Genomic DNA, 20,189 nt, shown 5'->3' on the forward strand with positions numbered 1-20,189 from the left:
GCCTTGGTACAAGCTACCCTACTTCAGCCTGCAACATTTTTTGTCAAAAACTTACCCATTCTTCTGACCTGCTTTGCCTCTTCGTGTTCTTACAAAATTATACCTAGCAGCCTGCCTTCTTGAAGTCTTATCCTTGACTCTTTTTTCCCTTCTCGTTACCCTTCCTCTCTCTTGCTGTCAACTTGTGCTTCCCCGTTGTTTAGACTCTTCTGTCCTAGAGTTGCTTTCTCCATGTCCCATGCCAAAGAATTGTCATCAGTTCTTTTCAGGATTTGTAACTCTGTCCTGTTATATCGTGATATAATAAGCAGCATTTAGAGTAGTTTGGGTAACTGTTCTGCAAAGTCCTGTATCGTCATCCCATTCCTACCACCATTTCCCCTCCTAACCGTCCTTCAGCAGCATGGTCCCTGCATCAGCTTTCAGGTGGAGTCTTTGTGCCAGATTTTCTGTCTTCCTCCTTGGAGGGGGAAAGCATCTTGGCACTTCAGAGTTGATTTGCCTGTTAGTCTCCTAGTTTGGTCTGCATGAGGTTGAGGTTCCTCGTGTTGAAACAAGGTGGTAGGTAGGAGTCGTTAGCAGGAGTTAAAAAGGAAAAACGTGACAAATCAATAAAGATGCATATTGACTGATTTCTTTGGGTGTGGATTTGTCTGCTGAAGTTAGCAGTAAAAACCCAGTTGTTCTAGCCTGTGTTAATCTATACTGGATGAAATGTTGGAACTCAGACAATGGAAAATGAGCCGCTGCTGGTTGGGAAGTATTAAAACGAACTAATTGTTCCTTTTTTACCTCAGTTTCATGCTTCTGTGGGTGAGGAGAAACTCTGTCATAATCTCTGTATAACAAAACACAAAGACTGAATTACTGTTAGGCACACATCTTAACAATATTGAAGTGCAAGTTCATCTTTGAAATGTAAATTGATTTTTAGATTAAAATGCCTTCATTATTGCATTTTTGTCAATAATATAATTTAGGCTTATTTCTGTTGTTATACGCTGACTGACCCTATATATTTTCGTTGATATTAGTTTTGTTCTTTACACTTTACCGCTTTCACAGAAGAAAATTAAACCTTTGAAAATGCAACATTTTTACTTTTTAGCTGTAGTTCTCTTTTAAATAATTTTACATTTTTATTGGACCTAAAATGTTTTCCATTAAACTCATGGCATGCTTTTAAAAGCTAGCATTAGAAGAGTCCGATTCTTCTTTCAAATTATTTTTCTCTAAGTGGACTTGTATTGGAGAATATCAAATACGTCGAAAATAATCACATTTGCTCATTGTTTTTGACAAGTTATTGAGTTGTGGTGTTAATAAAATTGAGAGAGTTGCTTGGCAGTGTCATGTCCACTCAAGGGAATTCTGTGAATTCATACATTTTCAGTTGTAAATGAATGTTTGTTCTGCACTTTACAATCTATCTCTTCCTCATAACACACAGTGGTTTTAGATCTTTTATTTTGGTCTGTCTATAAAATATTGAAAACTGAAATTGCATCAACTTAAGCTGTTAACTTGATGGTCTTGTGAATTCAGACACCATCGATTCTCCTTCAGTTTGTTTTTGTCCTTCTCTTGTTCTTCGCAGGTTACCTTAGGAAAAGTGTTAAAAGTGATAGTGGTGATGCGGAGCCTCTTCATTGACCGCACAATAGTAAAAGGGTACAATGAAAATGTCTATACTGAAGATGGCAAGGTAGGTTATTGTATATCCAGCAACATTAAATTTTATTTTTACCTGGTATTTAAATGACAGAGAGCAGGAATCCCATCACAAGTATACTAGAAACATAAAACTGTCAAAAGACACTGTGGTTGTTTTGCAGAATGCTGCGGTTTAAATTTATCATGCTTTGCTTGGATTTTTCATACCCAAATGTCTGACTTCTTTCTAAGCTCTGAAGCCCTTGCTTGAATTTCTAATTTATCACCTTAGACCCCAGTTGCCTCATCAATAGCGTCTACTGAGAAAACGTTTTTTCAGTATACCAGCACATCAATAGCCCAAGGTTCAGGTTTCTCTTTTCTGAGAGCCATTGGGAAATCTTGGGCTAGTTTTGTGCTCAACTTGATAAATGCAACTGTGAGAATCATTGGTAGGTAGTCCTCAATAATTTGCTTGTCAGTAATAGCACATCTTGAACAGGAGCTATTAAAGCAAGTGTTACCTGTTTCCACAAGTGATTTGCTTTATGAACAATTCACCCTGCTTGAACCCTCAAATTTCGTCTGACTGCACACACTCCATATGGCTCTCTTTAGCGCATCAGGAGATGTTAATGGGACCTGACGGCCTTCAGCTCAGCTTGTTTCTCTTTTCGGGGTGGAATGGTCTCTCTTACTGAGACATCCGCCAGGACTCTCCTTTGCCAGTGACAGTACTAAATACTTCCATGTTTCACATTTTCTCTCTGGAGCTTTCTCTTCTGATTATGAAGCCTATTAAAATAAAAAGTTCATTATATCAAGATAAGTACTTGGCACCCATAGGCCATGTTATAATGAGGCAAGACTTCTTTTCCTTTCAAAAGTGATAACTGTGTTTTAGCACACAGAAGCACATTGTGTACTGACCCAGAGTTCAGCGGCTCTGAGTCTGAACCTCTGTTCTCTAGAAAAGGCCAGGAGCTGATCAGCTGAAGGAAATAGTACAGCTGTATTTCCCAGGTGAGAGATTCTCACTCGGAGGGCGGGGGATTGGCCTAAGAAGGAGTCAAACAAAAATTGCCTGATTTTGATTTGCATTATTCAAATATGCAGGTTTAAATACCACTTTGCTGCAGAAGCAGCTGCACTATACTCCCTGTATATTAGCATATAAATACAGACTTATAGCACCAGCCCCTCTTCACCCCGAGTTCTGCTCAGGAGTGAAATGATAGTCTGCCTAAAGAGCACTGACAGTGCTTGATGGATTCCTGTGTCACACTTCATTTGGGTGTGCTCATTTTCTCTGATGAATCCAGTTTCCTTTGAAGCTCCCTTGAAATATAATAATGCTATATATGCTGAAAAGCTAAGTAAGAGAGTTCCTTTCCGAAACTCAGCATCTGGCGTTGGGCTTCTGTTTAGCTCAAGGTTAACTCTCTTGAGAGCCATATACCGTTTCTCTGTCATCGTTTGCTGCGAGGGGGAGAGCGGGACTCACCAAGGCCAGCTTTGGGCACGGGGCACTAACCTTTGTCTGCTGTCAGTGGGGAACAGTTCAGCTTCTCCAGAGCCTCTGTGCTAACACCTGGCTTATTTTCTTGCTTTAAGCCAGTCTGCAGGGGAGTCTGTTTTCTACCGATTTAGCTTTCTATGTCCACAGCTAGGCTATGTGACTGCTCCCGCAAGGCTGCATGAACCTGTGACCTTTACACGGCAGTTTGCTATTCCATTGGGCCATCCCAGCGCTTTCGCAAACCTGAAGGTATTAGGTATAAATAGGAACATTTTGTTTGACTTAAGTAGAATTGGAGTTGCAGCCACTTAAATCATGAGTAAATTTGGCTTGGAAGATTGAATAAGTGCATAGCTTGCTAGTTTTGCCAACTGGAGCACATATTGACAAACAGTGGGCTCCCTCTTTTTTACTAATTAACTACACTGGTAATTGGAGAATAAGAATAAGATTGTGCTCTTGCAATGATTCGCTTTACTTATTGTGCCTGCTGGGAATGAGCGATTACAGTCAATTGCAAACATAGTCCATTCCAATTCCTTCTCTGTCACAACAGATGCTGTTGGGAAAGTACTCCAGTGAGGTTTCACCATACTATTCTAGCTTCTCAGTTTCTAGCCTGGTAGGGGGAAAAAATGCACTAGCATTCAGAAGAGACAGAGTATGAAAAAGGAGATCAGCGAGTATCTTCTTTATTAAATAACAAAAATACAGAGAACCCTCAGGATCACAGTAGGAGGTGATCGTTTTTCCAGTGAGCAGTTTACTCAGTAACTGCTGGTATAGGGGTTTGCTTATGTATTCCTAGGAAGCATTTAATATTTGTAAACAGCAGCAATAAGATTAACTAGGTGGTATCATACAATATGGCAATTTTGAAGCTCCTGTCTTTTCTGTAAGCTATGTTGAAGAAGGGACACTGGATAAGTTGTGCTTCTTTAACTTAAATAGCTGAATGAAGGTCTGTTGAGTTATTGTCCTAACTGCACGAGTCAGAAGGTCCTTTAAGTAACAAAAGTGAAATTCAGTGGGGGGCTTTCTCCGAATAGAGCGGGGTTTGGGGCAGCAAAAATATATTCAACAGTATTCAACAAAAGAAGAAACGGCCATCATCAGGAGACTGAATGATCACCCAGACAATAAGTGAAAAATGGACTGTGCGTAGAAGAGGCCAATGATTTGCTTGTGGATCAGGGGAGTCATCGTTTTTCTCTGAAAGTACAACTCTTATAGCAAATTTTGCATTACTGGGAAGAAAAAGGGAAGAGGTGAGTGCAAACAGCAGAGGCATTGATAGTCTTCGGGTCCATTAGTCAGGCAAATCTAGAAATAAAACAAATATGGGTGATTCTCATAGTTGTGGAACTGTGCATGGTGGCATACTAGCAGTTACACAGGAAAGCTGACAGTGCATTATCCAGGTTGTTTTAGCTTACTGTGTGCTTGTACGTTGTACTGTGTAGGTTGACAGGTACTTAAGTGAAAGCTTCACGTGGTTTCTGCTGTACTGAAGTCTAGTGAAATTGGGTACTACCTCTTAGAGATTTAAATACTTTCAAAATTAAGGTGAAAAAATGGAAGTCTTAAGCTTGCAGTGAGTAAAATAAGACACTACATTCTGGGGTTTTATTTTCAAGCTTTGCTTATACACATGAAGAATCATTGCATTTCTTAAGTGCTTCACGTACTTCTCTCGTGAATTATTCAGAAACCCTGCAGAATATGTCTTTGCCAGGTTGCCATCTGCATAACTTAGACATTTTTGGTGACACTTTGCAAAAACAATAGGTGAGATCTGGCAGCCTGTGTCATGTTGTGGGTTCTGGATGCTGATCACTCTGCAGTCTCTCTTGCTCACCGTACTAACCCATTGCGTCCACCACATACTGATGCATTTTAATTACCTCCGTGGTTTTAGTGATGGCACCGGGCCACCCTTAATTTCAAACTCTGACATACTCACTGTGCGCTGGAATTTAACCATAGATAGTAATTAATTACTAGTGTTGTCCTGATTCCTGAATAAATGAAGCTATGCAGCTTACCCTTGCAGGGCAGGCTTATTTTCAGCTGAGCCATTAGTAGCCCTAGTCTGCCTATAAAAATAAAAACGTATTGGGATTTTTTGGCCTAGCTTTTCTTTGGATGCAGAAACCAAGAACCACCTTGACAGGGCGTATTTAGAGTGGTTACTTAACATCACTGCCTAGCAAATTCCTATTTTTGCATCTGTTAGACTTAACTAAAGAAACATAAGTGTCTCTGTTGAATTATCATGTTAAGGAACTTGGGTTATGTTAATGCTATGGCTTCATTAATTACCCCATATCAATAAGAAAAGGCAGCTTTTAGCCTCCTAGCATAAGAGAGGAAAGAAATAGTAGTATCAAAGGAAAGCTTCAAAGACAGGCAGAGCCGTCTCTCGGGTAATTTCTGATCCCTGCATTCTTCCCACTTCAAAGCTGGATGTGTGTGTGTTTGGGTGAAAGGGGGGTTGAATCCGATTTCTCTAATAAGTGTTGGCACTGGACCTGTTTGATATTAGATGCAGGGAACATTCTGATTTGTTATCGCCTTTGAAATCGTTCAGACGACCTTCAGAAAATGGCCTCTTGTTACTTATGCTGGGGGTGGGTGGGGAGAATGGGGCATTGGGGAAAAAAAGCCCCAGTTTAATTCACATGCAGAGGATGCCCTGAAGTTGTGCTTTCAGCAGTTTTTTAGTTATAAATGTGTGTCTTGATTGAAAGTGAAAAGTTGAAGAATAATAGACCTATAACGATGCATTCTTTAATCCGCCTCTGCCTTAATCCTCTGTTTCAGGGGGGAAAGGTGGGCAGTCATTTAGGATGTATGCATGTGGTTTGGGGGGTTTGGTAGCTTTTGCTTTTTTTTTTTTTTCCTTTTTTTTTTTTTTAACTTGGATAACATCATGTCTGTAAGACAGACACTCATTACTTTTTCAGCTTTTCAATTTTCATGCCAACTAATGAACATTCAGAACTTGTTGAATTCATCTTAATGCAGCATCTGAAGTGGACTTTTTTTTTTTGATCTTGAGTCTAACTAGAGAGGATCACATACTTGGTTTGATCACTAGAGATTAGCAAAACCATATATACATTCTAATGATAGCAACTCTGTCTGCAAAGAAAGCCTTAAATTACATGAAAACAGTTTTTTAAAAAATACGCATTAATTTTTTATTTTCAAATGTAGGCTTTTCTAATATGGAAATGCGATGCTTCCTTCCCAACAGGCACAGGTCTATTATTACACTGTAAATCAAGCTCAGGTCTAAGTCCAGGCTGAACTGCTGCTTGTGGAGTATGAGTGTTGTTGGTGCTCACCCAGGTTCTTGATTCCACACTAGGAGCCAGTAAATGTAAAAAGGTTTGTAGGTACATGCCTCAGGGTACTTCTGCCTTCGTCTAACCTGGAAAAGGCATCGAGACATCAGCTGCCTTTTGCCTCACGGCAAGGTCAGCAGTACTAAGCCATGAAACATCTATCCTGAAGTGATTTTAAAGTCTTTAACATCGCCTCCTGTCCAGACTGAGATTTGGGGACTTAAGAGTCACTTCTGTACCAGTATTTAGAAGTGGGCCACTTAACAATGTTGCTCTTAAAAGAATGGGAACTTTTAGTATTCTGAACATTTTTAGCAATGGGAATTAATTGCTTGGGCTCAGCATCCTTCCCCCTCTCCTCCTTCACCCCCCTCAAGTGTGTTTTACTCACTTCATATGACTTCCTTCATTTCAGACTCTAATTTTTGTACCTTTTAAAAGACTTGTAATTTCAGCTAGGACTTATGGGCACATAAGACATAATTAAAATAATCAGTTGTACCTTATAGTAAAGGAGATAAACCACCATTGTGGGAAAACATGTGTCCAACCATGTTATCAAGCACTAGAGGAGCTATACCTGCTTCATAAATTCACTTAAAAAAAATTATTTTCTTTTATCGAGACTAAGATTCCTGAGGTTAATGCTGTATCAGACACCTTTCCTGTGACAAGTTTTGTGCATATGGAATTGTTGAGTACAGTGCGATCTGTAGAAAAAAAGCGATTTGCAAGTCTGGGATTGATGGAAGTTCCTCTTGTTTTTCCCTGCTGCTTTTCCTTGACAGAATACAAGATGTTCCACAGGGCTGGGCTAAAAGAGCATTTGCATGTCAGTTGAAATTGTTTAACATGTGAGCCATTTGGTCGTTTAACAAGGACAGCCTTACCTTCTGGTTTCTGGGGCTAATAAAACTTATTTCAGTTTTGTTCTTTCAGTTTGTATATAGTTGAGCACACATTTAAGTCATGGATGTGTGCAGTTATCTACAACCTTAAATCTCTTTCAGTGTGATTTTTGTCTGCAAATGTAAATGCAGTTTCCTAAGGGATGTTTTATTTAGCCCCAGTAGACCAGTGCTTTGGCTTAATTCAGCTAAACGTTCTTTGTGTCGTTTGTAACTGAATCACTTATTCAGACACCAGACAAGCATAAACTTAGTAAAAATGCCCTCGTTTTAGAAACAGACTGAAGCTGATGAATATTTGCATAGATCGGCCACAACCCCATACAAATGAAGACGTTGCTGTTTTTAAAGAGAACGCGTTAATTCAACAGGTCTTGTACATATAATTTTTTTTATTGCAACTGTGATGAATTATATTCATTCTTCATTGCAATACAAAGGAAATCTTACATCATTAGCTCCCTTTCTTGGATTGCAAGAGGTAAAGGCAATGGGTCAGAACAGTGAACTGAGAAATATGTCTCCATAGATCTGTTTGCCTGCTCTTTTAATTTGAACAGCCGCTTAGCTTCTTTTTCTCCGTAATCACGTGTGGTAATATATAACTCTCTTTTTTCCTACTGTAGCTTGACATATGGTCTAAATCCAACTATCAAGTTTTTCAAAAGGTAAGTCTCGCATCATTTCTCGGTACATAATGCATATAGGAGATATGCGGAGTTTATTTTAAATATCTAGGCCGTTATGTAAAAGGATTCATAATTTATTCCTTTGTCATCACAACTTGCAGATAGTAAACAATAATCTCTAATAATGGAAAACTGTGAGTAGAAAGGAGATCACTTCTGCTGTTATTTAATTTGGATTTATTTCCCATCACAGTTCCAGTCCATGGTTTGGGATAGGAAATTGGAGATTATACTACTCTAGCCTTAAAATTTCATGAGGAGTCTTGAAGCACTCTTTTTTTAGTTTAAATCTTTTGGGGGAGGAAGGACTGTTTCAGGTTCGTTTGGATTTTGTTTTGTTGTTTTCATTGGTTTTAGTTGCCCCCCTCTCCTGAGGGCTTGATTTTAATAAATCAGTAGAACTCACTTTCCAAAATGAGTTTGGAAATTTCTTCCATGGTGTTATTTTGCCTGCTTCTCTTCCCATGATGGTGTAAGCAAAAGGTGTAACTTTGAATGCCATTCCAGAAAGTAAGAAAAGACCGATGAGACAATGGGAGCAATAAGTATAAAACTCCTAAGAAGGTTAAAGTGCGTTTTGGAAAGATCTATATCTCACTATTTTCCAGGCAGGGAAGAGAAGATTTCTCTTTGAAGGCCTCTTGTCAAAATGCTGTAGGTTCAGATTGATCCGGGTTTAAATTCCGGTTTCCTTACCTTCAAGCCACGGTTCAAGGAGCTTGAGTCTCCAGCTAGTGCGCTAGCTTCCTTTCATCTACTTTTGTAGTTTGTGTAACAAATGGGGGTCAGGGACTCGAAAGGGCATAAAAGCAGGGGTCAAAAGTATGGCATATTGGCTGTATTTGTGCATCTTCCTTCCAAGATTTCAGATGCAGTCAGAAGGGAAGACGTTTGACCTATGATATTAACCTGCTAGAGATCAAAGGACAGCTTTTGGGGAGGTTGGTTGCTCTCCCTGTCTGCCTAGCATTAAAGCAAAATTTTGCTGCAGTTGATTCTTCACCCTGGAGATTAGTGGATTAAATATTCTTTCTTTTTCCTTGCTCCTCAAAAATATTTAGTGTCAAGTAGGGTAATACAGCGGGAAGTAAAACAGCGTATATCTGAGTAACTTGTTTATCAGTATGCTTTAAAGTAATTTTTGCAATGGAATAAATTTAAGGTTCTGTAATTAAGTGCATCATCTCAATTTCCCCGTGTGTGTTTGGTTATAAGCTCATTTGGGCATAAGATTGTCTTCCTGGATGTTTTGGTTTAGAATAACTTGGAAGGGTTAAGTCATATTGCCATAATTTGTGCCAAGTAATAATAAATCGTGAGGTTTTGATTATATAATTTTAATTGTCAATATGCAAGGTTACAGAGTGGAGTAAATGTACAGTTTGCTTAGAAGTCCAAGTTAAGGGCTCGGGGAGCATAAACGCATAGAGTAAATTTCTCTTCAGGTCCGGGTGATGGTCTTGAGACCAAAAGTGAAAGAGGTCAGTGAGAAAATATGAAATGCCCCTCAGCCTGTGTGGCTGCGTTATGGATAAATAAGAATCTTTATTCTCTTCCTAATTCTCTAAAATAATGTGATGTGACCTGAATATTAAGTTCCTGTTCTCCAGTTCCCTCTCTGTAAATAATACCAAATGCATTAATATTTACCAAACACCCCTCCCCCCCCCCAAAAAAAAAAACAGAAAGAAAAGACTGCAGGAGAAAGGGTTGCCTGTAACCAGTTGAAGAGCTGTCTGCATTTTTTATGGTAGTTTTATACTTTCTGTTCCCAGCTCTGTCACTGTGGTACCTTGCACAACTTAACCTCTCTTTGGATCAGTTTTCTTCATCCCTTGGCTGGGGTAATACTTGCTGACTTCACAGGAGCTATTGCTGAATTGGTTGCATGGTGATCTCAGATTCTTGCATGAAAAATGTGATAAAAATGCAAGGTGATGGTACTTTCTAATCAATAGATTCTGTACTATTGAGCTGATGGTTAAAGAAGTTAAGGCTAGGACCTAAGTCAAGTTTTCAAACAGTTGATAGAAAATGCTGAACCTCAGCATTTTCTAAGTTTTCTCTCTGTGGTGCTGTGCTTGATTTGGTTTTCTCTTTATTCTCTGAAGGTGCACCTGTATCCATTTATAATACCCAGGAATAGTGATGTAGCAGTAGCAAAATAAAGGAAATAAATAAAATAGTGTGCGAGAAACTATTATACTGTTACTAGTAGGATCTGTACTGCAGGATCTTCAGAACAAATGTTTTCATGCCATTAAAAAATAATTAGTAAATGTGTCAGAGCACATCTGAATGTTCCTGAAACATGTTTCTCATGGCGGTCGCCAGTAACGTGACGAGGAAGTGCTCTGCTGAGAAGGAAAAACAGGGACGAGTAACTGCTCCCACCGAGGAGGCTGGGTAGCCCTTTCAGCTCTACCGCATTTCATACTGTAAAATCAATCATCACTCTGAAGGGCAGGGCTGTTTCTCTTTAAAAGCTGGACCAACTCTGTCTTCAGTGATAATATAACAACATCTGGAGCTCACAAGATACCTGCCAGGGGTAGCTGCAGGCCTGTCAAATTCTCACAGGCGTGACTTTCTAGGTTAAGGACCAGAGACCTCTGATCTTCAATCCAACCCTGTCAAACAAAGCTAAATTTGTCCTGACTTTTTGTTTGCAAACGTTGGCTGTGTCAGCAAGCCTTTTCTCTCTCCTTCTTATTAGGCAGGATACCCGAGTGTGTATAATTTGATGGGGAACAGCTCCCGGAGGGCCCATTACTGGTAAAGTGTACAGTCATTTTCGAAGTTCCCTGGAGACTCCTTGAATCTGGTCCTGGGGTGAATGAGCTTTATAGGCATTGAATCCACCAGCAGGGTTAGATTCAGAGAATGGAGCTGGGAAATAAGAGAGGGAAGGCTGAAAGGGCAAAAGCACAAGGAGCAAAGAAAAGGTTTTTCAGACTTCCATGTTGGTCTGACATTTAAACTCCACAGGAGCGGCAACTGTTTTGATCTTAAACCTCCTTATTTTAACACCTTGCATCTCTTGATCCACTAGCGCAAGAGGAGGAACAAAAACAGGGAATAAGGAAATATTTTGGGGCTTAAATCTTGGTGGGAGGAAGTACATGAGGGCTGCATAATTCCAGATCATTGTGCAGAGGATTAAAAAAATATGTATTGTAGAGAATGGAGCAATATTCGTAACTTTGCATTCAAAAAAGAGGCAAAAATATAGAATGGTGGAACTGCTATGAGTGGATCAAAATGGGAGATGGTATCAAACGTTAACTGTTTCATTTATCAAGCTGCTCAGTTAAGAGCAGCATAGCTGGTTTTGCTGTGTAATGTGATCGGTTTGGCTGTTTAAGGCATATGCATAGGATTTAACCCCATATATTTCATTCTGATCTCGGAGACCCATTCTTATTTTCACCTAAATGGTCTACCAATTTTAGCGCACCACAAACTGTTTTTGTTTTGGCTTGATATGCTTCTTCCCAAGGCGGGTTTTAACCTAAATTTTGAAAGCTCTTTGTGCCTATCCGGCTGTTTGAGAGCTGTGTGATCCCAAAGTGATGGAACTCGGGCGCACAATTTTCGCCACCACAAGGGCACATAAGTATTGTAATGTATGAAGATGTATTCTTGTCAATAATCTCAGAATAAAATCACATGCAGGATGAATGCATGCATGAGACAAATATTGGGCTATTGGTGATGTCTGTTCAAGGAGAGGAGATGGACTGTTCCAGGGTCACCTGCATGATCAGTACTTGGCTCTGTTCACAGACCTGCTTAGGCGAAATAAAACCTCTATGACCCAGTCCAAATAACCAGAACAAGCGAAATAAAAACTTAAACACCTTGCGAGCTCTAAAAACAAGTGATAAATCCTACGCTTCAGAAAAGCCTGGTAGTGCTTTACTGAATTGGGAGTGGGGAAGGATGTGTAAAGGATTTGTGTAGAGTTCCTCAGTGCCTGTTCGTAGAGGCACCATCTATCATCCTTCCAAGTGCCTCTCGGGCACCGGGTTCTGTGCACCAGATTCCCTCCAGAGAGACTCAAACATGGTCCTGGAGAGAAGATTGAGTAATGGGAATCCTTGGAAATGAACAAAGGCACTTGTGCGGTTTTCCGCACTATAAAGGTCTAAACACTAATGAAATAACTTCCTTTTTTCTTTTTTTCTTTTAGTGCTATGATCATCCTCCAGAACTCATTGTTACAGGCTACTGTTAAGGCCATGAACTTAGCAGGGTTTAAAAAAAAAATTAAAAAACTTTCAGGGGATTTAGAGAATCCCTTTATATTAGATGGAGTTGTCAGTGCCATACTTGAGGGAATAAACCAATAAGTAAGCGGCAAGGAAAGTTATGACTCTTAAAGGAAGTTTTGCACCTACTTTTGAAAAGCATATTTACTGGCAGTGAGATAAAATACTAGAAAAGAGAGACAGCTTCTATAATTTAGTCGTGTGATGTTTGTATTTTTATGTTTTAGCTTTTATGCCAGGTATAGTTTCATACATCTATGGAACGTATCTAGTCTATGGTGGAGCAAAGCTATGCCATAGGTCTTTGCTCTTGTGTTTCTCATTCCAGTTAGAGGAAGCACTTGTTCAGCTTTCTGAACCTGTGAATTGTAGGATGCCTTTTTTTTTTTTTCTTCTTCTCCTTTTCTCCAGTGAATTCTCAGCTTTGGGAATGCTATATGACAAGTGTAGTCAAGGCCCAATAATGCCATTTTTTGGATGTGTCACTGTCGTGGTTTAACCCCAGCTGGCAACTAAGCCCTATTCAGCTGCTCGCTCACTCTCCCCTGGTGGGATGGGGGAGAGAATCAGAAGAGTGAAAGTGAGAAAACTCGTGGGTTGAGATAAAGACAGTTTAATAGGTAAAGCAAAAGCTGCACACACAAGCAAAGCAAAACAAGGAATTCATTCCCTACTTCCCATCGGCAGGCAGGTGTTCAGCCATCTTCAGGAAAGCAGGGCTCCATCACGCGTAAAGGTTACTTGGGAAGACAAACGCCATCACTCCGAACGTCCCCCCCTTCCTTCTTCTTCCCCCGGCTTTATATGCTGAGCATGACGTCATACGGTATGGAATATGCCTTGGGTCAGTTGGGTTAGCTGTCCTGGCTGTGTCCCCTCCCAACTCCTTGTGCATCTGGCAGAGCATGGGAAGCTGAAAAGTCCTTGACGAGTGTCAACACTACTTAGCAACAACTAAAACATCAGTGTGTTATCAACATTATTCTCATACTAAACCCAAAACACAGCACTATACCAGCTACTGTGAAGAAAATTAACTCTATCCCAGCCGAAACCAGGACAGTCACCTTTGGAAAGCACATTTCAGCAGTACTATCAAGTGAGTAAAGAAATGCTGTAGAAATGACTGGTGTTGGCTCGGTTGAGACAAATAACAGGGATTTTATTTTCTGCTCATCACTGGGTGTTGGTCTCATGAGCTATTTATAACCTGACTGAGCAGGCAAGCTGAGCAGTCGGCTGCGAGAGGGAAGTCAGGAGCCCACATCTTCCCACCCTGCCCCAGAGCAGAGCAGCGGCGTGGGCGCAGCAGGTAGTTTCTCGCAGCGGGCCGGTACCCAGACAGCCCTCCTCGCTTGCTGGGGCCTGGTTGTTCACCAAGAGTGACAAGTACGTAGGATTTAATTTGCACAAAGTCGCAATCAAGATTAGGTTTGATCCAGTATCAGTCTGTTTTGTATTCCTGAGGTATACAGCGCCCTAGACAAGGGAGCAGAGATGCATTTAAGAAGTACATGGTTATAGTCAACTTTAATTTGGAAGCGAAAAGAAAAAAAAAAATAATCTCAGGCGATATACTTAAGTATTAACAAGAAGAGAAGTTTTCTTGTCCAAATTGAGTCTCTTTGCCAGAATTTTTTTTTTCCATGTAACTGAACTCTCTTTTGCTCTGCTCAAAATGCTTAGTTAAACAATAGCTATTTTATTTAGCAAAATTGTGCTTCAGGAGATTGCCTTGTCTTGCCTTTTTTTCGGACAAAAATTCCAAGTGCTTTTCAATATATGAATTGTGAAATATTGAGCTTTTCTGCAAGATCTCTTGAAAATCTATTTCAAGGTCCAGAGCAACAGCTATCCCAATCAATGTGTGCTCTTCTGAATATGTTCCCGTATAAAAAGAGGTAGAGAAATTAGAAAGTGACCAATAAATTAGATAGCAGTAGGTAAGGTAGAGCAATAAAAGTGAAGTTAATAAAATAAAACCCTGAAATGTACAAAATGTCATCCTACACACAGAATAAATTAGTTTGTGATTCCAACTTGGCTGGAAGAAAAAGTGTGTCCCTTAAGTGAGCTGGCGCATATGCAGTTTGTTTTGCTTTGCTTTGGTGCGAAATCGTATTGCCATTAGTAAAGCTGGGTATTGATCTTTTTTTTTTCCTCCTCTTTTTTTTTTTCCTTTTTTTTTTTCTTTTTTTTTTTCCCCCTCTCTTTTTTTAATCTTGGGCAGTTTGTGCTTTCTCTCATCATCTCTGTTGTCTTGGGGGGGTTTAATTCTTCCTTCACTCCCATGCACTGGCCAGTTTATCATTTGCCCAGCTCTTTTCTTTTTGACATGATGTTCTTTGCTGGGTTGGGGGGGGTGGGTCATCCCCTACTCCTCTTCCTCAGATTTGACACCCACTTTCATCTTTTTTAGAAGCACTTTATCAGCATTTGCTTATGGTAGAAATCGCCTCCTTTTTGTTCAGAAAACGTTATTAGTGTTGTAGCAATGCTGGGATGGCTTTTATCTCCCTGTGGAATCTCATTAGCTTTACATTACAATAGGAACAGCATATGTGCAACTTTGCCAAAGTGGCCAGTCAATTTAAATTTGTTAATGGCAGTATTTTTTTAAGCAACTTTCTTCAGTGCCAAGAGAAAACAACTTTGTTGTTCAAGGAAAAAAAATACAGTTTGTTAGAAGTAGAAACATAGCAGAAGGAGAGCGGCTGCTCATAAATATCTTCAGAACTTCCTATTCTTTGACATGTTTGGTATTATCCTACAAAAGCATCATCTTAAAAGAAAAAAATTCACATAGCTACTAGGGCTTGGATTACAGTCATTTCTAAAAGTTACATGAGATGTGTTTAAAAGAAATGACGGATTTGAGTTATGCAGTGCTGTAATGCACTGTTAATCACATTATTTCTAATTTTTTTTTTAATATGTTAACATATAAATGGCTTAAGCAGGTTGAGGTCCATTTTGTGAGTATTTTTGCAAACTCACCAGAATGTGCACAGTCCCAAAAGTTTTTCCTTCCAAATGTCAGGATCTCATGTCCATATTCACACTGAATGGAGCCGCTTTTGGAGTCAAGCGTGTGCACAAATGATGAGGAGCAGAATCTGTTTCTAAAATTGTAGTATAACTTAAAACTGGATTCCGTGTAGGACGGACTGATTTGATGTAGTGTTCTGCGGAGGAATTTTGTATGGTGTGAATTACAGCCTGCCTATACATGGATTTATTCAGGAATACATCTACAGATTCACCTCCCTGAATAGCTTCAGGCACGAGCCTCTCTTTCTCTAGTGAAAGTTTTGAGTGCTTCAGCACCATTCACATTGTAGAATTACACTAAATACAAATCAGGAACAAGTGGAGTTTGCTGGGAATAGCAATTGTAATTTCAGTTCACACTTTATCTTACTCAAAATTTACTACAGTATACAGACAAGCCCTGGGAAATATGGAGACAAGCCCTGAGAAGAGCACTACTTCTCCATGTTAAAACTAGAAAATACGATTTAATCACTAACTAGACAGTCACATAGTTTGTTGGATGCTTTGATATTACTGATGAGGACCGTTAACAGATTTACAAGTTACAAGATGTGAAAGACCTCTCATGGCTGTGTTGTCTTGAGTTCTTTAATAGTCTAGCCCGAAGAATTTTGCCAGTAATTTCTGCATTAAGCCTAGAACTTCTGAGAAGCAGACTGTGCTAATAACTTAGGAAGCTGCCAGGCTGCATACTGTTAGTGAATTGTATCATAGCTGTCAGAAAGTGCCCCCTTCCAGAATAATTTAAAAAATGGTTGTGATTTTAAAAAAAAAAAAAAAAAATCCATCAAAGCATTGGTTGGTTTTCCTGATTTATTTCTTTAATTATTCTTGTTATTATAAATATACATTTTATATGTATTCTGTCTAGCTGTAATTCCCAGATGTAAGATATTTTTATGGCTCTGTCTGGGAAATTAAAAAGCTTTCTATCAGAAATCTTTTACTAATGCAAGTATTTATAAACCATAATCATATTAATTGATTCCTGGTTTCAGAGGAAATGAAACTGAGAGCTCGATTCCTGTTTGTTCAACATAAGCAACCTGAAATAGGACCACAAGAGTTAAACATTTCAAGTTTTCCCATTAAAAAATGGAGAGAAGCATACTCATTTTTCCGTTAAAATGTATTTTCAAATCACAGTATTTTATCCTGGTGTTTTGTTTTGTTTTGTTTTTTAATAAAACAGACCAAAACCGAAGCTTTGGCTTTTTTGGAAGTCATAACCTCTATTCTAATCAGCTAGTCTTCCAGAAGTATTTAATTTAGCTACATCATTGACAATGATTTTTCTTTTGTTGAGCAAATCAGCATAGGTTAAGAGAATATATTGTCTCTAAAAAATGACCAAAGCAAAAAATGGGAACATAGAACAAGAAAACCAAAGCGCTTTCCTCTGACATGATCTGTTAAGTGACTTTGCTTGTTAATGATTCACAGAATAATGGGTTTTCAATCACAGAAGCACAGATTCTGCTCTTATGCTGTAGATATTTGTTATGGATGCTTCTGTTTTATATGGTACAGAAGATTTTTTTTTTTTTTCCTTTTTACAGCTGGGTTGGTAGTCCAAAATGGGAAGCAAAGCATGTTAGTTTAGTATTGTTCCATTTGGCATAGAGCTGGACGCCTTCCTCTTCACTTGGCTCACATTAGCCACCAGTCTAGATTCTTTTACCAGAACTATTAGCTTTTATCATGTTTTTCAACTTCCAAAGGTATGTTTGATTTTACTGTATGCATATGAAGTTATTTGTCATGATTGCTTCAGCTGATTCTTGTATGAAGTTGGCAGAGGGAATGGAAGCTAGCTGGCAAAAGCTACCCAAAATTACTTTGAGAATGTCTTCACAGTCATTTAATCCATGGCTTGCTACTTCCCCATGGAATTTATACTGTTTTCCTGCAGATTAACACTGCTTGGTCTGAAATACAGAATGAATAAGCGTATATTCTCCTTTTGTCTGATACAGGTGACAGATCATGCGACCACTGCTCTATTGCACTACCAGCTGCCTCAAATGCCAGATGTGGTAGTCAGATCTTTCATGGTAAGTGTATTGGAAAATACATTTTTTTCCAGATAGACTTCAGCATGCTTACAGCGATTGACGTTAGGCAGTTCTGATGCAGTTGTAGTTTCCCCCTATTTAAACAAGCTAGACAGTAGAGAATGACTGTAATTCTTTGTATCTGATAGCTGGAGAAGGATGAAGAGCTCATTCTCATTACCCTGGGATAATTGGTGTTGGAAGACTGAGCTGCATATGGTTCTTCTGTCACTGGTCTCAATACTTGCTTGATGATTCCTATTTGCAAAGCTACTCTGGGTCATCTCTAAAGACAGCAGGAAAAACTCTCAACCATAATCTTTGCTATGGTCCAGCCCTTTCACACTGTTCATACTGTGCAAGGAGTTGAGTTCTGTATGTAGAAAGTCTGCTCCACGGGAAGTTCCCCAGTAAGAGGAAACACCCAGGTAGTGTGTTCCAGCTGAGGCAGCTTGCTTGTCAGCTTTCCCAGTATGGGAAGTGATGAGAGGGAGGAATGTGATCGGGAAGAGTCCCTTTTGCTGTATCCACTTTCAGCCCCAACTTTCTTCCTAAGGAATTGCATGTACTCGCCCAGCACAACAGCAGGTGGTTTTGGGAATTGAGGAAATGCTTACTGAAGTATTCTGCTGTTTTCTTACTGAATAAAATTAATCCAATACTGCTGTACCTTGATAATGCAGATTTAAGTTTATCACCTTTAATTCTGCTTGTATTTAGAATTTCTTTGGGAAATAAACTTGTATATGAACACCCTATTAATCAGAGGACGAGCACAAGGGTTTATGATTCAGAATTCCTTCTACCAAGATGAATTTTGGCAGTGGAGACTCTTGCTGTTCTCTCTGCTGCAGCCTCCCAAAGGAGGCTTTTGGGAGAGTTTTCTCTGCTCTTCAGACTTTTTCCTTCACTTAACTTCCATTATGTTACCCCTTCACCTGGAGCAATGTAACCGAGACTTTTAAAAACAAACATCTAATTTTGCCATTCACAATCTTTAGGTGTGTACAGTAGCATTGGGTCTTTTATGTCTTTAGTTTCCACTGTGTAATTTCAGATCAGTCAGACTCCCTTACCTGCTGTGCCGGTTTGTTTATTTCATAAAAAGGCCACTAAGGTGAGAGATTTGCAAAGGTCTCTTCTCTTGGAGTGCATCTTAAAATAATAGGTTTTGGAAGGTGAAAGCAACTCTTACTGGTCCAATCCATGTTTCAACATGTTTCTGAAAATTAATGTTTAATAGAATGGGTAGCACGTTTGTTTAAGCCATGGACCTGCCTTATTGATTTGATAAAACACTACTAAAACTTTTAACAAAGCAAAACCAGATGTACACCAGAAGTGTCAATATATTGGTCCTTTCAAATGTCAGTTGTGCAAGCCACATGACAGGATGTAGTGAAGCCCTAATTTTCTGATGGGAATGAAGAATGCATTTTTTTTTTTCTTTCAACAGATGTCTCAAGTGCACAATTTAACTTCATTTACCTATTTTTGTATTATGGTTCAGAAAATTCAATTTCTCTGTAATGCAAGCAAAGCCCATCCAAGCTGAAGTAAATAACAGCAATTTACTTGTAGTGTTCTGTTGCCCTTGTCCCCATATTTACTGCTAAACCCAGAGAAGATCTAGTTCTTTTGGAGAAGAGTTATTGACGGCCAAAGGTTCGGTTGCTATAGAGAAGGCTCTGATGAAGATGGAAGGATTTGTTTCAATAAACTCGGCTGACCTCTTCTTCAGAGAACAATTTTCTCTTATCGATGTAATTCAATAGGACTTTAAATGACAAGATTCATGTGCATCCTTCACAGTATAAATCTGCTGGTCTAGGTGTTTTTTAGTGTACCTCCTTGAGTTGGGAATTGAGTTATGTAATGCTCATTGCTATGTATGACGATGGGAACAATCCACTTTAGAGGCAGGAACTTTACCTAGGAACACCTGAACTTACTCTGTGTTGTTCAGCACTAGCCTTTTATATATATATATTTATCAGTGTAATCAAATTAAAAACGGTACAGTATTTTTATGACCAATGAGTATTGATCTTAAAATTGCATTAGAGAGGAAGTTAGTTAGCTTGCTGTGGAAGTCCTTATATCTTCAGCTATGAAGAGTTCAGACCGTTGCAGTATGATTGCAGCAGGGCTGTGATAGATGATCATAGGAAGAGACAAACCAATATTCGGTTGAAGAAGGTACCCATCAAGAACAATTATATTCCAGTAAAAATATGAGGAACGTTACAATACTTGCCTTCAATCATGATTCTCTAGCTGCGAATACCTCCTGCTCAGAGTGCTTGAATTTCTATTAACAAATTTGCTTAAGTGACTAAAAAAGCAAAAGATGATTAATAAAGTGGGAATTCAGCTATACAGTGACCTTGTAATCCTCGGCATGTTTCTGTTTGTAAAATCGCTGTATACCTCACTGGGGCCTTGCCAAAGTACATTCTCTGTCCTTGCTATCACTGTTTGACAAGAATGATGACAAAGGGGAACATCCATATCCAGTTTTCTTAATTTCTCTCCCTATTCCTTTTAGACCTGGTTAAGAAGTTACATAAAGCTGTTCCAGGCTCCATGCCAGCGCTGCGGAAAGTTTCTGCAGGATGGCCTGCCACCCACATGGAGGGATTTCCGAACACTTGAAGCTTTTCATGACACTTGCAGGCAATAGTAGCCCAG

General features: G+C 39.3%; 1 protein-coding gene across 1 annotated transcript; it reads left to right on the forward strand.

The window, feature by feature from the left end:
* Positions 1-1,597: 1,597 nt before the first annotated feature.
* Positions 1,598-20,181, forward strand: LOC104076484 (mediator of RNA polymerase II transcription subunit 27; the record flags this gene model as incomplete). The annotated part of the gene is made up of 4 exons (XM_009577370.1): positions 1,598-1,705; positions 8,057-8,098; positions 17,421-17,498; positions 20,047-20,181. Coding segments are annotated over 4 exons (363 nt in total), but the record flags the coding sequence as incomplete, so codon positions are not given.
* Positions 20,182-20,189: the final 8 nt, after the last annotated feature.

This window comes from Fulmarus glacialis, unplaced genomic scaffold, assembly GCF_000690835.1.
Source record: "Fulmarus glacialis isolate BGI_N327 unplaced genomic scaffold, ASM69083v1 scaffold6385, whole genome shotgun sequence".
NCBI lineage: Eukaryota > Metazoa > Chordata > Aves > Procellariiformes > Procellariidae > Fulmarus > Fulmarus glacialis.